This window comes from Rhineura floridana, chromosome 6, assembly GCF_030035675.1.
Source record: "Rhineura floridana isolate rRhiFlo1 chromosome 6, rRhiFlo1.hap2, whole genome shotgun sequence".
Lineage (NCBI taxonomy): Eukaryota > Metazoa > Chordata > Lepidosauria > Squamata > Rhineuridae > Rhineura > Rhineura floridana.
Genome location: NC_084485.1, coordinates 72,389,377 through 72,407,284, shown reverse-complemented (window position 1 = coordinate 72,407,284; position 17,908 = coordinate 72,389,377). Strand labels below are relative to the sequence as shown.

At 41.2% G+C, this 17,908-nt stretch overlaps 1 protein-coding gene across 8 annotated transcripts in view; it reads left to right on the top strand.

The window, feature by feature from the left end:
• ANKS1A (ankyrin repeat and sterile alpha motif domain containing 1A) overlaps positions 1-17,908 on the top strand; it is a 212,749-nt gene that overhangs the window by 52,206 nt on the left and 142,635 nt on the right. For 5 of the 8 annotated variants that reach the window (XM_061632331.1, XM_061632330.1, XM_061632338.1 and 2 more), the window contains 4 exons: positions 1,643-1,705; positions 12,651-12,947; positions 13,993-14,068; positions 16,169-16,270. In XM_061632331.1, coding sequence (XP_061488315.1) covers positions 1,643-1,705; positions 12,651-12,947; positions 13,993-14,068; positions 16,169-16,270 — 538 coding nt within the window. The remainder of the gene's footprint in view (positions 1-1,642; positions 1,706-12,650; positions 12,948-13,992; positions 14,069-16,168; positions 16,271-17,908) is intronic. The other 3 variants (XM_061632334.1, XM_061632339.1, XM_061632337.1) reach the window with 1 other exon arrangement.

The following is a 17,908-nucleotide window of genomic DNA, read 5'->3' as shown; positions in this document are numbered from 1 at the left end:
TCTACTAAATCCATTAATTTCAATAACCATTGCTTTTCTTCCATTTGCTGGGTAATTTGAAACTTGGTGTAGTTGATATACCAGTTTGTTTCCTTGTTGCAGCCAGTTAAACTAACCTTAGTCTCCTTTAGCCATATTTTTGTAGCTGCTCTTAGTTTGTTCTAGCATTTGTACTTAGCAAGCTAATCTTGTGGAGTTCATTATAGTACAATTTTCATTTATTCCTAATTAACCTACTAAAGAGCAGTGGTTCTATTCAAGTGAGGGGGAGATATGTACTTGTCCCCACTGTTTAAATTGCATTGCATTTGACTTGTATCTTATTGAAAAAAGTTGTACCATACAACTTGTATTTATCTTGGAAGCTAGCACACTTGAAATTCCTATTGAGAAACCAAATGTCCTTTACACTCCCACTGAACCCACAGTGAAAATAAAATGTGTATGTTGGTTAATGTAGTCTAACTCCTCCTCCTACAGAGGATAGATTTTCTTCCTATTTTGGTTCTTGTGTGAAACACTGGTCTTTGGGGTATTTGTGTTCTAATACTGTTGAACTATAATTGGTTGACACATTTTCTTCAGATTTCTTGCAACCAATATTTCTTCAAATTAAGAAGGTACTAGTATTCAAAGAAACTGGAGTATTTGGAAATGCTGGTGAGTTTTTTTTTTACCAGGTTGTGTTATGGCATCCCAGCTGTGGGCAAATTGTGTTTTTATCATTGGGGGTGAGACTTAAAATTAGTTGAGGATATCTCCGCTTTCAGAAGAAAGCATCACCTATGCTGAACCACACAGTATTTATTATTTATTTATTTATTACATTTATATCCCGCCTTTCTTTCTATGATAGAAACCCAAGGCAGCTTACATATGGTTCCCAAGCGGTCTCCCATCCAGGCACTGACCAGACTTGACCTTGCTTAGCTTTAGCAGGGAGCTGGCTTTATGTGCCTTCAGACCATAGCCTGGGTAATTACTTTAGACAGTGTGGACCACATTGCAACCAGGATAGGGAGTGGGCAGCACACCAGAATTAAAGATAAAATTTCATGATTATGGGGGTTTAACATCTGATGTCATATTTATTTCTCATACATTTTTCTAGGAACAAATTTTCTAGTTGAAAGGAAGCTCGATAGAACTGTTCAGTTGCTGATTAGTAACATTCTTCATATTAAAATAACTAAATGTGTATGTTAAAATGGCCTTTGCTTATATTGTTTGCAAATCATTTTTAAAATATGGGCTCGACTCGTGTTAAAGTGCAGCTGTGATCATTCAGCTTGTTCTAGTCAACAGCATTTAAGCTTAAAACACTGTTTACCATTCTCTAGGGTATTAAAAGCAGCCATATGAAAGTGAATGATCTTGCAATCTGTGGCTAGCATGAGGACAAATATACAAAAATGTTAAATAGTGAACTGTAAATGAACTGTCACTTAAAGTTTGCATGTTGTCTTTAAAATGATGTGCATGGTGCAGTTAATGACAGCTGGAATGGCCAGTGTGATTAATTGCTTTTCGTTGGAATGAAATATTATGTTCTGTCATTCCTCCCCTTCAGAGTCACTCACTGCTTTGTTGCTATATCTTGCCCATTTCATCATCACGTTTTCTTTTCCTCTCCTTTTTGTAGAATGCTCTTGAGATCAAAGAACTCAAAAAGTACGGCCCCTTTGACCCCTATATCAATGCCAAGGTGTGTACTTTGCTGCCAGTATTTCACTCATTTCTCCACATTGTATTTTTGTGCTTCTAGGTGCATTATCATCTAGTTGGTTGATGATGCCTACTTGGGGTTGGGGGGGGAGGTGGTGATTGTAAAATGCAAATATTTTACTGTGGAATTTGTGTTAAGCTGCTTTTGATAGACTGGATGGGGGAATTCTACTTGATATTTAGTGCATTCCTCCAGCACTTTGGATGCAGAATTTTAATAGATGATTTCACAATGTTCCAGTATTGGCTCCCATGTTTAATAAGAAAGGGAAAAAATACTGTGTGTGTTTATGCCATGCACCACTCTAAAAGTAGATGAAACTTCAGTTACCTAATGAGGGTGACACTGTAGAATTCCAAAATACTTCTTGTGGTGGTTGACTGAGGACAACCACTCTGTCTCTCTGTGTGTATATATATATGTGTATCCTTCCTTGCTTCACTGGTTGCCTTTTGACATCTAACTGTTGCTTTGTCTCAGTCTTACCTGTATCTTAGTAATTCTTTTGTAGATAAAGTACAAAAATAATTTGCCAAACAAACCTTTTGAGAATTGTTGGAGATCTGAGGTTACTGCATATACAATACAGTAGTATGTTTTGAACCACCCTACTTAATTGGCTCTTATAATCAAGCTCCCAAGAAATAATATACAGCAGTCAGTATTTTTTTTACATACCAGGGTGACTTGAAACTATTCTGTTATACTTACCCAAATACTGTTAAGGGTGAACTAAAATCTTACTGTGCTTCATCTGCATGGCTTTACACACACACTCTCTAAAACACATTGGCTGGAAATTAATAGGAAACCATTTAACTTAAATCTTTTGCTAGCAGATTCCTATTACAAGAAATGTGAGACATAAACTATGTACCACAGCTCTTATGACCCAGTCTTTGGTATAGTAAATGACCTGTGCTAGGAAGAATAATACACAAATTTTGGTGATGGCAGCAGCTTATTGCTTGCTTGGCCTGGCCCCTGTGAGAATTTTGGGGCATCAGGGACTTCAGAAACCATGTTCTCCACCTCCTTGGTACTCACAAAGACTGTATATCACACTCTGTGATACATGCAGCAACAATTCTTACGGGATGGTGAAGAACACTGCAACTGGGATGGACAAATAGTTAAATCGGTTAATGTATAAATAATGGGCAGAAGCCAATTGGTTCTCCTAGTGCTGTTAATCTAGTGGAAATTGTCCACTGACAGGAAGAAGGGAGGCAATTTTTGCCAGCTCTTCAATATCCCCTCTAGACTTTTTTTTGAATGTTGGAAGATCTTTCAGAATAACTTTTGGGAGGGGAATTGGCAAAATCTGCTTTGCCTCCTTTATTAGTGGTTGTTGCCTGCTGGATCAAAAACCTTTGTGCTTTCACAGGGGCAACAACTGGATACAATCCCATTATTTTAAATTGCTAATCCAAAAAGACCAATTGATTTAAATCAACTTTTCCTCTTTGGTGACTCAAATAATTAAAATAGATTTGCAAGTCAATAGATCACTGGGTTATATCCAACAAAGTCATTCTGTTAGCGCAAGGACTTCTGCTTGCACAATGGAACTTATTGTCCCCTTGTGGGCCCTCAAATTTGTTTTGGGTTTTGCCAAGAGGTGGGGAGAGGAGAGAAGATGGAAGAGAAATTCTGTTGCACAAATAGAAATCCTTGCACTAACAGAATGATTTTGCTAGATACAACCCACTTATACTATCCTAGAGTGTAATCCAAAATATTTGGTCATACAGCCTATGCCCCTTTTGCACTACAGAATTTATATCCCCATAGAACAAGGAGGCAATTGTGGAACTGAATTTTGTTTTGGCTCTCTGAACACATGCAAGAACACAAAGCAAGATCATTTACTTAAAGTCTCAGACTTGTATCCAAAGAATCCGGGAACTGGTTTCATGAGTCTGAGTGGGCTTTAGGGTTGTTTTTCTGAAATGGTGTAGCTTTGAAATTAAAAGTGGAGTTCTAAAGATGTTTGTCATGGGGAGTTTAACAACAACAACAAAAAGGTCAAAATCTATTAGGCTAGTGCAAGCCTCTCGTGAAACAAGTCTCTGTGGTTTCCAGAAGAAAGAGCTGGTAGTTACTGAATAGCTGTTTTTCTCCTTTAGATGGAAAGTAAATGCCCATGGTATTTATGGAGTCACAAATTTTCATAACTTGTCATAAAAACACAGTACATTTTATTTAGTTGATATTTTTATACAATGCTCTTCCTCTAATTTGGTGAACAGGGTGGCTTCACATAAGACACTGGTCTTTAACCTTGGATCCCTAGATGTTGTTGGACTACAATTCTCACCATCCCCAGACAGCATGGTCTCTTATCAGGGATGATGGGAGCTGTAGTCCATCAACATCTGGGGACCCTAGATTGAAGACAAGTGATGTAATAAATCATTCAACAACCATCTAAAATAAACTACAGCCTTAAAATCATTACAAAAAATACAGTTCAGCAGTGCAAACACTAAAGGGACCACGCCCCCAGCATGAAACAAATTATGAACCAAAAACCTGGATAAACAGTGTTTTCAGTTGACGTATGCATTCATATGCATTCAGTTGACAATGCATCCACTGTGAGGACAGACAGAATACCGGCTGGGAGGAAGTTCTCTAAATAGGGTGCTGCCACCAATAATGCCCTCTCATGTCACCACCACCCCCGCTTCCACCAAGGATAAGACCATGAGCATGGCCTCTTCTGCTGGTCATAGCAAACTGGTCAGCTGGTAACATGGCAGATGCTCCCTCAGGTACTTGGGTCACAAGCCATTTAGGGCTTTACATGCTAACTGGAAAACGGCTAAGCCTTCAAAATTGGAGTGTTGTGTTGTGCTCTCTCCTCGTCCCATCTAACAGCTCAGCAGCCATTTCTGCACCAAAAATTGAATATTTTTGAAGGAGCATGGAAGGGAGCAGAAAAACACTTTGGGCATCACAGCATAGCAGGGGACCCATAGGAGCTGTCAATAATGAAGTCTCCAGGCCTCCACATGTGGTCTGGAGGGTCGTTTTGGCCAAGCCACACTCACCTGACATCAGGTGTGGAGCAGGTAAAGATGTGGCTGAGCCAAAAAGGAGTTTGGAGGCACCATTAATCAGCAGCACCTGCAGTCTTGTGCATAGAGTCCTGTGTGGCTCTTTGCAAGCCACAACAATCAGCTGTGTGTCACTCCTTGCAGAGAGCCATGCACAGTGTTTTGAAGCCCAAATGATCAGCTGATCTTCAGGGCTTCAGAGCACTGCACATAGCTCTCTACAAGTCGCTTGAGTGAAAACTGGTAACCTGTTGTCATCATGAAGTTGCTTGATTGATAGGTGGGCAGCCCTGCCCACCTATCATATTTGACGTGCAGGAAGTAGGGGAGATAAGGATTTAGCCCACTGGTTGGATCCAGTTCCTCACCCCTAGCTAATAACAATTGATAGATCTATCTTCCATAAATTTTAAAAAGGTATCTAAATGGTCCCCATCACCATATCTTATAGTGATGTATTGATAGTAATTCAATGTTAATTGTTATACATGGTACATAATTACTTCCTTTTGTTAGCCCTTAACCCACTGTTAATGAATTTGATTGGGTGGCCCCAAAGTTTGCTCTGTTTGGCATGTCTCCAGTGGGTGGTGAGAGTTGGGCTCAGAGAATATGTTTCTTTCAGTCCAGTTTCTCCATGCCATAACTTCATAAATTTATATCATATTCCACATTTTTCATATTTGCTACAAACTGAAAAGTACTTAACACAATGTATAGGCACTTCACTTACATGCAAATATAATGATAACCAGACTTGCTTAGTATTTAAGTTTTTATTCTGTAATTGAAAAAGGCATATCTTGAAAAAGTGTAGTGTTCAGATGTATAACATTTTCCACATCGATCAAAGGAATCTTTTGATGTTTGCCCAATCATTTCTGCTTTTTTTAAGTGAGATGCAGAGGGACAAATTTTCCAGATAGAGGGGAGGAAATGTTTCAGGAAAGGATAGTGCTTGTGGCAGGGGCAAATGAACGGAATGTTCATATATGGGACTACTCTGAGTCAAAGTACTTTGTATTCATATGGCTTAGTGAAATTTTAAACATAATTAAATTTGAATAAGGACTTCATGCTGCTTTTAAAATCAGGTGACATTTCAAACCTAATCTGGTTCTTTTTAACGTACATAGTCAATTATGAAATTTTTAAACAGTGATTTATCCATCAGAAATATCAGTTGTTAAGCATTCTATGGAAGCAGACAAGAAACAAATCTCTAAAAGTCTACTATAAACCTGAATGGACTGCCCATATAAACAGTACCTTGTTTTGTAGTCTAAAATCTAAAACATCCAGTTGTATACCCATCAGTAATATTCTTAATTTTAGGCTGTCATAGAACTGAAACTTCTCTAAAAAAGATTTTATTTCTTGCTTGACGCTACGTTCGTCTGGTACCTTGGAACAAGCAAATTCATTTGTCAAAGAGAAAAGACTTCAAGACATATTGTCTCCATCTGAAAAATACTTCTGTCACTTGATTTGACCATATACATGAAGTAATGTTTGATCTTGAATGTTATAAAGTACAAGTGCGGGCCCCTGACAAATTGATGTTTGCGTTCTTGTGTTGTTTTTGTTTTGCTTCTATCTGTTACATTGCAACACATTGCCTTTTTATAAGTGAATCCCTGAAAAATATAACCTGAAACAGAAGTTGAGCAAAAATAATCTCCCCCTTCCTTTTTACCTTTTACCTGTCTATCCCCAACCCATACTTCCTTGTCCCAGGGCAAGTAAGGAGAGCCTGCTTTTGCATGTATATCACTTGCTGGATTAAGTGTCAATAGCATAAACCAAAGCACACCCAAATGAGCATCTGAGGTGTGGAGTCTGCACTGTATTTCAGTGGAGTGCACACTTGAATGTGCATTGGATGAACATTCAGTTTACACTCACAGTTGCTGATCTCGCAAGTGGAATGTGCGTTGAAGCCCTCTCCTTCTCTGTCAGCCTCAGTCCACCTAGCGTCATGAAGCCAACTCTGAGTGTGGCTGTTGCTTGCTCAAGCCAGAAGTGCTCTGTTTGGCATGTCTCCAGGAGGTGGGGAGAGATGGGCTCAGAAAATACATCCTTTTACTGTTCCCCTCAGGCTGAAAGGAAACAGGCTACTTGGTGCAAGGGATTATGTCTCCATGTTATCTGCTGCCAGTAATTGGAGGCAATATATAAGGGCAGTGTGCATGCCAGCCCTGCTCTAAGTTGGATGCTTGGCAGGTGGGAGGGACAGGTCTTTTTAAAGAACACGTTATCTTCACATTCTGGTATATGTATGGGGTTATATACGTAGGGACCTATTTCAGTCCTCTTCCTTCTTGTTGCTCATCATACTGCATGTATCCCGTTTGAAATGGAGGGAATGATCTTTAGAACTTTGTTAAATGTACTGTTTGACAGAAAGGTTTTAGACTTTGTTTCTGTAAACATTTTATCTAAATGCCACAAGGCTATTACAATACATCTGAAGGTTGTAGCAGGTTCCTTTAAAGGCAGAAAATTTTAAGATATTAAAGGGAAGCACAGAAGCTGTAGATTGAATTTAAATTCTGTATTGACAGACTTTCCAGAACCGATGGGGGTCAAAACTTATTACCTAGTGTAAGAAACAGCCCTCTTCATGGGTTCTCTAATTTCCAGCAGCATTAAGGCTTTAGAAGTAAGAGAGACTATTCAGTCTCCCACCCCATCTCGAAGGACAGGAAGCTACAAGGAGATACATGTTGTTCCCAAGCATTTCTTATATTTTGCTAAACCCAGCAGAATACTGAAGAAAACTTTGGGAAAGGGAAGAACACATTCAGGCATTCAGAAAAGGCAAATGCTATTTTGGGCTGCATTAACACAAGTATAGTTTCCAAATTGCATGAAGTACAAGTTCCCCTCTATTTGGCATTGGTTAGGCCTCATCTGGAATACTTCATCCAGTTCTCAACACCGCACTTTAAGAAGGATGCAGACAAACTGGAACAGGTTCAGAGGAGGGCAACAAGGATGATCAGGGGACTGGAAACAAAGCCCTATGAGGAGAGACTGAAAGAACTCAGCATGTTTAGCTTTGAGAAGAGAAGACTGAGGGGAAATACAATAGCGCTGTTCAAGTACTTGAAAGGTCACACAGAGGAGGGCCAGGATCTCTTCTCAATCGTCCCAGAGTGCAGGACACAGAATAATGGGCTCAAGTTACAGGAACCCAGATTTCGATTGAACATCAGGAAAAACTTCCTAACTATTAGAATGGTACGACACTGGAACCAATTACCTAGGGAGGTGGAGAGCTCTCCAACACTGGAGGCATTCAGCCACCTGTCAAGTATGCTTTAGATGGATTCCTGCATTGAGCAGGGAGTTGGACTTGATGGCCTTATAAACCCCTTCAAATTCTACTACTCTATTATTCATGCAGTGCCTGACCTGAGCTAAGCTTGAGTAGAGAAGATGAGCCTCATAATCTGATCTTTCAGGAAACACACAGGCAGTAGTCAGGGGTGGCAGTGGGCACCTGATCTCTCATTGCACTTCACTGCTGCTTGCTGGGAGGTGTGTGTGTGGGAGGTTAGCATGTTGGAAATGCACTAGTAGGAGCACCAGATTGGCTCCCCTGGTGTATTTCTACTGCACCAGCCTCACCACTGCCTGTCTTCTTTCCCTCAACCTCCTGGTAAGTGGCAGTGGTGTGGACAACGAGAGTTCAGTTGAGTGCCACCACCCTGTCCCACTGACTATTACTACACCCATACACGTGCACTGCCTGGTCAGAGCCTAATGTCTGAAAAATCATGCATTGAGTGTGAAATTTCAGTGAAAGTGGGGATATGGAGTTAGAATAGGAACTACAATTCTAGGTCCTACTTCATCGTTCCCTCTATTTTCAGATTATTTCAGCTTTGATGTTGGACACATTGTTCCTGTAAAAGCAAACCACTCACCTCTTGGGGTCTTCTTGTTCACACACGCCATAAACATCTGCAGGAAGGAAACCTTTGTGTGTACAGATGTGTGCATGTGAAGGTTCTCTCCTTGCAGATGTTCACACTGTATACATGGATGCCAGGAGCTAGTCATTGTGTGTCATGTTGGGGGAACAGAGCTAGTCAATGCAGCTCCACTTATGGATTGATAGAATGTATGAACAGTTCACATCAGTAGGGCTGTTGAAGAAGATGCATCTGTGTATGAAACATTGTTGTTCTGGCATTCCAGGTTCTGCAATGGCAAAGAACTGTTCTCTGCAGTGTTATCAGTGGAGACATGCATGCCCATAATAGGACATAAACAGAATTTACCTATACAAATGGTATACATTTTCACTTGATTATAGGACAACGATGACTACTACTATTACTACTATGAACATTTATTACCCACCCTTTATCCAAAGGACCCAGGGCACAGGTTACAACAATTTTAAAATACAGCATTAAAAACAACCTAAAATCACAAAATAGGTTGGGTCCTAAAAATAGACATCTGAGGTGTCAAAGGCCAGGTAAAGAGGTGCATCTTCAGACATACCTCAGTGGGGAGGGAGTTTCACAACTTAGGGGCCACCGTAGTCTTGGCTCCCAACCAGAGAAGCATTCTCAGGACTTGAGACTGGGGTTTCCATGAAGCTTTATTCCAGAAGTCAGCACAGGAACACAGCATCAAACATTCTAGGCATGAATCGGAACACAGTATTAGGCATGTAGAGGCAACAAGAATTCCCCTCCTCCCCAACATGCCTTATAAAAGTGACAGAGCAGGCACAGTACTTGCATTGGCTAACTCTAGCATTTTTGAGTGAATTGTCCCTTGGAATGCAGTCATATGCACACTTTTCTGATAATAAGTTCCACTGAAATTGGTGGAACTGATTTCTGAATAAGCCTGCACAGGATTGCGCTGTTAGATTTCATTCATATGCATCACATCACAAAAGCATGTCCCCAAACTAAATTTACCCCCATGATGCAAATGATTTCTAATTTGCGAGATTCAAATATGGTGCCACATACAATCCAGTGCACAGTACTCAAATGTGTGTGACCTGCTGATCTTTTTCAATTGCATCAATGTATCTGTTAGAATACAGATTGCATATCTATTGCTTGCCCCTAATACAGATGTATAAGATCACTTAGATCATCTGGAGAAATTTTACTTATGGCACTGCAACTTACAGAATATCACAGGGTAGTGACCCAAAAACTAGCATTTTCTACCATGCCCCTGCACTGTGGAATACCCTTCCCTCCACATATAGTATCATCCATCAGTTGCTTCAGACATCTTGTAAAAACATATGTTTTTGCCCAGGTTTTCTCTGATCCATAAAATTGGACCTTCTTAAATTTCTGTTTTTATAAATGCAATGTTACTATTTTAATGTTTGTATCTAGTTTTTATGTTTTATTGGTTTTATGTTGTATTTTTGTATACTGCTTAGAGATTTTTAAATATTAAATGATTCAGAAATGCTTTTAAATAAATGCATACAAATGAAAAACATCTGTCATCCTTTCACATTCATTGGGAGCAGGTGGAGGAAGAACATCCTTCTGGCTTATCAAGCCACTGGAAATTATATGGACCATGTTATTTCCCCCCCCTCAGCCTTACAAGAAGTTTCTGCAGTCCTTAGAATTTGGGGCTGTCAGATATACGATAAGATAGTATTTTTAGCTTGAGCTTCAAGATTTCTACCTTATTTCTGCATTAGTCATCTGAAGCTCTAGCTGACTGGTGGAACAGAGTTAAGGGTCCTTTTGGTTTTGGTGTGTGAGGAAATTGGAGAAAACGCTGAGGATTAGCCTCTGAAGGATTGGTAGTTTCATATTTCATTACTTATAAAAGTTTCTTCAGGTTTAGATACTGAGCAGGAGGGCTTAAAATCTAATGGGAGCATTTGTTTAAATTGTAACCCTTATGCATATCTCAAAAGCGCCTATATTCATGTATTGTCGCTAGGCAGATTTAAATGTAATCAGTTGACTAGTTAAAAGACAGTTTAAAGTTTAATCATGCACAGCCTTAAGTATTAATAATATATATCCCATTTTCCTAGTATCTCTGCCGATTCAGTTAATAGTCACACGTTAACCAGGTACGAATAGGGAGCGGGGAGGGACATCCATCTCTGCTAATAGTAGAGGCTACATAAGTATGCAGAGCAAGACAAAGCCAGCACTCTTGATTCATTTTCCTGATGATATTGGCTCCTGTGTCACATGATATATGATTCTTATATAATGTTCTGTCAAAAGACGTCAGGATTCTTTGGTACCTGCACTTGAGTGCTACATCTTAATTATAAATCCTGAGCCATATGTTCTCTCCCTTTATTTCTTGCAGGTTTCTATTCATGCTCTGAATGTTGCATTACCTCATCTATGTTCACCTTTGCTGTAAATCTCCCCCCTGAACAGCTCCTCATCTTGGCCTGTTACTTTGTAATTCATGAGCAGTTGATTTTCCTTCCATTTTTCAAATGTTTGTGCATATATGTCGCTGTTCATATTAATTTCCTTATTGTTTTCAGCATGCTTTTAAAAATGCACTCCTGAATGTAGATCTTGCTTCTTTCTATCTCAACCATTTTTGTCTTGCTTCCATGTGGTCCAGCTTGATTTATGTAATAGCTACCGCAAACCATAGCACACAGGATCAAGCTACAGAGTACCCTATATTACAGCTTGTCCCATGCAAGACTTCCCAGCTTTCAAGATTCTAGAATTAGTAGCATTTTTGTCAAATGGGAGTATTTCTGACAGAAGCAGCCCTTGCTTACACAAGTCAACCCACAGCAAGCCAGATAGTTACATCCATAGGCTATGCATTGAAGTTCTTCAACGTTCTTTCAGTAGTACCTTCATCTAAATACAAACTGAAGAGTTGCGTAGACTTATGCAGAGAGGCTTAGCCTAGCAAAACATATGAATTTGCTGACTCTGCATACCACATAACAAACTATGTTTAAACATTCCTTTTGTTTAAAAAAATCTTTCAATCTCTGGCATCTCCAGGTAAGTCTGGGAGAGACTTCTGTCTGAAATCCTAGAGAGCTGCTGCCAGACACTGTAGACAGTACTGATTGAGATGGACCAATGGTCTGACTTGGTATAAGGCAACTTCCTGTGCTCCTGTGTAAAAAGCAATTGTGTCATTGGGGGTTGCTGCTCAAGAGAAGTCTAAAGCCCTCTTTGGGCTTATAGATCTAGTTTCTCAGTTCTTTTTATCACAGGAACTTTTTTTTAAGTAGTAGTACAAGGTTAATTAACTACAGGTAAGTTCTGTAGCTGGTATACAACAGTGGGGAGGAGAGCCTGGCTGGGAGTCCAGAGTCTGTGAGTTCAAATCCCCTCTCATGTCTCCTGGGTATAAAGGGCCAGCTAAAGATCACCCCCACAGTGAGTGGCTCAGGGGTTACATGCACTGCCACCTGTGCAGCCGTGGGCAAGCTGCGTAGTCCCAAGGAGCCCAATTACCCCCCAGCTGGCAGTTGCGGACAAGGAAGGGGCTGGCTTGTGCAGCTGTGGCAAGCTGAGCAGGCCCTAGCGAGCTGGGGAGGACTAGCCTCAGAGGGAGGCGGGAGGCAGTGGTAAACCCCCTCTGAATACCGCTTACCATGAAAACCCTATTCATAGGCTCGCCATAAGTCAGGATCGACTTGAAGGCAGTCCATTTCCATTTCCAAATTCTGTATATTTTTATAAACAAAATATAAGCAAGGGAACTCAAAGCCATTGCATTGTGTAAATTTCTCTTGTTTGCAATCATTGGATGAGTGTGCATACATTCATTGCCATCCTTCACTTGTAATATTGATGAGGTAGATTTTAATCTGAGTCTTAATGGGTTTTGTTCTTGTGTAATCTCAGAATAACGACAATGAGACAGCACTGCACTGTGCAGCTCAGTATGGCCATACAGAAGTGGTGAAGGTTCTCCTGGAGGAGTTGACTGACCCTACTATGCGCAATAACAAGTTTGAGACTCCTCTTGATCTGGCTGCGCTCTATGGGCGATTGGAGGTTGTGAAGATGTTGCTCAATGCTCATCCCAATCTTTTAAGCTGCAACACTAAGAAACACACACCCTTACATCTGGCAGCTAGGAATGGCCATAAAGCTGTAGTTCATGTTCTCCTGGATGCTGGCATGGATAACAATTACCAGGTATTTTCTTCTGTGGTTTTGTGAATTTCACATTGAAGTAATATGCTGGGTATTGGATATTGCCATTAGCTCACTTGGAATAGTAAAACCTAATCAGAGCTCTCCTTTGGGAGTGCCTTGAGGATTGCAGGGGCTGACCCATAGGTTGAGTTCCAGATTGCTCTAAATGTTACGGTTGTCAGGGGATTTGTGGTGTTCAAAGCCACCATGCAATTCTGTAGTTATAATCAGAGCCAATTCCAGGTTTTGGGGGTCTCTTGGGCAAAATGCTCTTTCAGCTCCCTCCCTGAATGTGCCCGTCACTACTCCCATTCCAGTACAGCTGCTTGCCTCTCCCTCTAGTTCCAGTCCATTAAACATTCAAATGTTACTGCTGCATCTCCTACTTCCTCTCCCTGCTTGCTTGGAGAGGGCAGATAAAGAGGCAGGAGCACAGAGGAGGAGGAAAAGCAGGCCTAGAAAGCTTCAGGTGTTGGGAATGGGCCCTCTACTGAAGTATGGGTCTCATCTGGGGTCCAGCAATCCTTATGCCTGATGCTGGCCCTGATAACATTTACAATGTACATTTTACATTGTTCACATAAAAATAGTTTCTCATTTCACTTCCACACAGTCTTCCAATCTTTTAACAAACCTGAACATAGGCTGGCAGTTCTATGATCTCTCCAGCAAGCATGCTCCTATAGCAGGTACACAAAAGTGGCTATATTTTCAACAAATTTACAATGTTTCTGTGTTAGCCCTTTCACTGGGAGAAGCACACAGGATTTTAAGACTGAATTAGAGGTGAAATAGCATCTGATGTGGACTAGAGGTTAAGTACTTTCTAACTGGTGTGATTGAGTGATCACTTCTTATTTTAAAGAAGCTGCCTTGAACATGAGGATCTCAGTGCTGGTAAAGAAGCTTGGAGAATTTTTGCTAGCTGTGGATGAACTGCAGCAGCTGGCCTTTGTGAAATGAATCCTTGTATATCTGAATGTATTGCCTTCAATGTTCTCTGATTGCATTCACAACTTGGCTTCATGCTGTGTTTGATTTACAGACAGAAAAAGGGAGTGCTTTGCATGAGGCTGCTTTATTTGGCAAAACAGATGTAGTACAGATACTGCTAGCTGCAGGTAAGAATCTTTTTGATAAAATGATGTATCAGTTGTACCACAATCTTGTAACAGTAGTGAACATTTGACATCTTTTTTTCTTTTGTTGAAAACATCTGGCATAGTTCTTCTGAATGAGCAACATAAGATAGACTTAGGCCTCTGGAGTAAAGTAGTCTTTTTCTCCATGAGTCTTTTTTTACTGATATTTCACACCCAAGCTTGGAAAGGTTTGCAGTATAAAAATGCAGCCGTGTTAATGAAAGCTAAATAGAATATACTAAAACCTAATATTTAATCATCTTAGACACCATAAATAAGTCTAAACAGAGAGATCTTGTTGTGATTCCAAAAATGGTTTGGGTGTTGATAAATGTCTTCAGGAAAGGCAGTTTTATCATTTTGGGCTGGCCACCAAGAATATCATTTTCCATACCCTTGTCTGGACATGGCACATGGGTGGAACAGTTAGGACTGTGTTCTCAGCAGATTCAAAACTCCTATGATAGGACACAGGATTTCTGTTACAGAGGTATAGTTGTATTCATGTTATAGCAAAAATAACAAAGGTGAACAGTATTATTGAGGTACAAGTTTATTCCATAATAAAATTGTTAATCTATAATGTGTCTCAGGATGCTATGTTCTGTTTGGTTATTTATATAAGAAGCCTTATATGGCCTGATGCAGTCATAATTATGACTTGGAGATCAGGAGTCTATGTGCTGTAGGTTCACACTATTCCCCTTGCCATATTTTGCTTTCATCACATTGAGTGCCAAATTTATGTTGGAGCTTAGCTACATTTAAGGCTTGCCAGAATCCATCAGAATTTTGTATTGTAAAATTAAAAGCCTTCATGTAGCTTTAGAATTCTGAATAGCTTTAACTGTTATTGCATGCATCAGCACAGTAAAAGTAAGCTATGATTAAATTACATGCCCTGGTCTCCTCTTGCTTAGACTACTGTAATGCGCTCTACGTTGGGTTACCCTTGAGGACGGTCCGGAAACTACAGCTGGTACAGAATGCGGCGGCACGGTTGATTAAGAACAGCCGCCGCCGTGATCATATCACTCCAGTGCTAGAAGATCTGCACTGGTTACCAGTTGTTTACCGGGCCCAATTCAAGGTGTTGGTGTTAACCTTTAAAGCCCTACACGGTTTCGGTCCAGTTTATCTAAAGGAGCACCTCCAGCATCATCAAATATGCCGCCTGACGAGATCAGCCTCACAAGACCTTCTCTCGGTCCCGCCAGTTAAAACAGCTAGGCTGGTGCGGACCAGAGAGAGGGCATTTTCAATTGTGGCCCCCACCCTCTGGAATTCTCTGCCATGTGACCTTCACCATGCCCCCTCCCTGGTAGGTTTCCGCCGAGAATTGAAAACCTGGCTGTTTAGGCGGGCCTACGGGACTTATGGGTAATCTATTATTCTGTAAAGATGTGGGTGGGTTTAGATTAAGTAGAGTCTGATGTTGTATTTGTATTTATATGTTATATTTTAATTTTCTGTACGTTGCCTAGAGTGGCTGTTAATTCGGCCAGATAGGCGACTTAGAAATAAAATTTTATTATTTATTATTATTATAAAGCAAACCATGGAAGCAGAGCAGAATGCACATGCAAAAGGGGAAGGAAAGGATTATGCAAGCCCTCAGCATATTCTTGATGTCTATATCAGGTTCTGAGTTTGGAAATGTTATATCTGCATCAGACTTCTTTTTTAAAAAAAATATTTTTATTGAATTTTCCATTAACAAGTATCAGTATATAACAAATAACCCCCACCTTTCTCTCCCCCCACAAGGAGGACATGAAAGTAAGCAACATTAAACAATAGCACCAACCCTAAGTTGTTCATGTGTCAGTGGTGGGGTCTAGTTTTGTCTATTTTCAGATGCAGAGTATAGGAATGGATACCATATCTCCAAAAAGTCATATGTGCTTCTGTGCTAATTCAAAATCTGCATTAGACTTCTGATCTGGGTGCATGTGCAACATCTCTTTAGTTTCTTGCATTATAGGCAACAATCTGACCATGGCTTTTTAATGATAAACTGTGTACAAAGCCACATTTTTATAAAATATATATCTGTAACCCTTTCTGTATATGTCTAAGGCATTGATGTGAATATAAAAGATAACAGAGGCCTGACTGCTTTGGAGATTGTGAGGGAGCTTCCATCTCAGAAAAGCCAACAAATAGCAGCTCTCATTGAAGGTAAATAATATGGAATGTGAGGGGATGGCGGCCTGAATATCTGAAGTTGAACAGGAAGAAGCCATGCTTAACACTGCATGGAAATAAAATTATTGTACACAAACACACACAAAGTGTGGTGACTTGGCTTAAGTTAGTCTATTTCAGAAAGTTGTGGGTTGTTCAATGAACTCTAGTCTGGGTGTAACACACTAAAAACAACTCCTAGTAAATGAACTAGTAAAGTGTGTGTTGTAGTAAATAAATCCCTAGTAAATAGTAAAGCTCCTGTGCTTGAGGCCATGTGTCCAGCCGGTTTCCGGTACGCAGAGCAGCCGAGGGTTGGTAGGCGGGGAGGGGGTGTGGCAGTCATCTATCGAGGGTCCTTGGTTTTTGCCAGGCCCCCTCTCCATGAGACCAAGTTTGTTGATTGCATGTACTGGAGGTTGGGCCCAAAGGGCAGTTTAGGGATTCTACTGGTGTACTGCCCACCCCGCAACACAGCAGACTCCCTGACCGAGGTGCTCGAGGTGGTCGCGGGTGTACGAATGCTCTCCCCCAACCTATTGGTTTTGGGGGACTTTAACGTGCATGCCGAGACCGTCCTCACTGGAGCCCCTCGGAATTTCATGGAAACCATGACTTCCTGGGAACTGCATCTTAGTAATATAGGGCCCACCCATGTAGCTGGTCATGCTCTTGACCTTGTGTTTGTCTCGGGAGGGGAGGGAAGTGCTCTGAAAATGGGGCTGTTTCTTTTAACCCCGTGTCATGGTCAGATCACTACCTGGTGAATATGGACCTCTCAATGCCACATACCCTCCGCAGGGGACATGGACCTATTAAGATGGTCCGCCCCAGATGCCTGATGGATCCTAAAGGATTCCTGAATGCGCTGGGAGACTTGGAGCCGGCTGAAGGCCACCCGGTCGAAACCCTGGTGATGGAGTGGAATAAGGAGATCACGAGGGCAGTAGACCAGGTGGCTCCGAAACGTCCTCTCCCCCTGAATAGAGCTCAGATAGCACCCTGGTATACACCACGGCTCCGGGGTCTGAGACAGGAGGTGAGACGACTAGAGCGCCGGTGGCGGAAATCCCACTCTGAAGACGATCGGACACTGGGTAGAGCAGCAATAGCTGCCTACCAGGTGGCAACAAGGGCAACAAAGAAGGAATTCTTTGCTGCCTCTATTGCGTCCACAGAGTGTTGTCCCAGGAGGTTGTTCCAAGTGGTCCGAAATCTGGTCGGTCCAGTTGTTCAGGAACCCATGGAGCATTCTAAAGCCTCCTGTGACACATTTGCTAAACACTTTGCCGATAAAATCGAGCGCCTGAAGAGCATGATTCCGTACGCCGTGGATACAGGAAGTGAGCCAGAGCCGGCCAGTTGCATTCTGGTCCGGTGGGATCGGTTTCAGCCTCTTCCCTCTGAGGAAGTGGACAAGGTGCTCTCTACTGTAAAGCCAACCACCTGTCTGTTGGATCCTTGCCCTTCGTGGCTCATTATGAGCTGCAAAGAGGAACTGAGCGAAGGGATCAAGGCAATAGTAAATGCATCCTTGGAAGAGGGTGCAATGCCATTAGCCTTCAAGGAGGCAGTCATAAAGCCCATCGTGAAAAAGCCCTCCTTGGATCTCTAACAGTTGAATAACTTTCG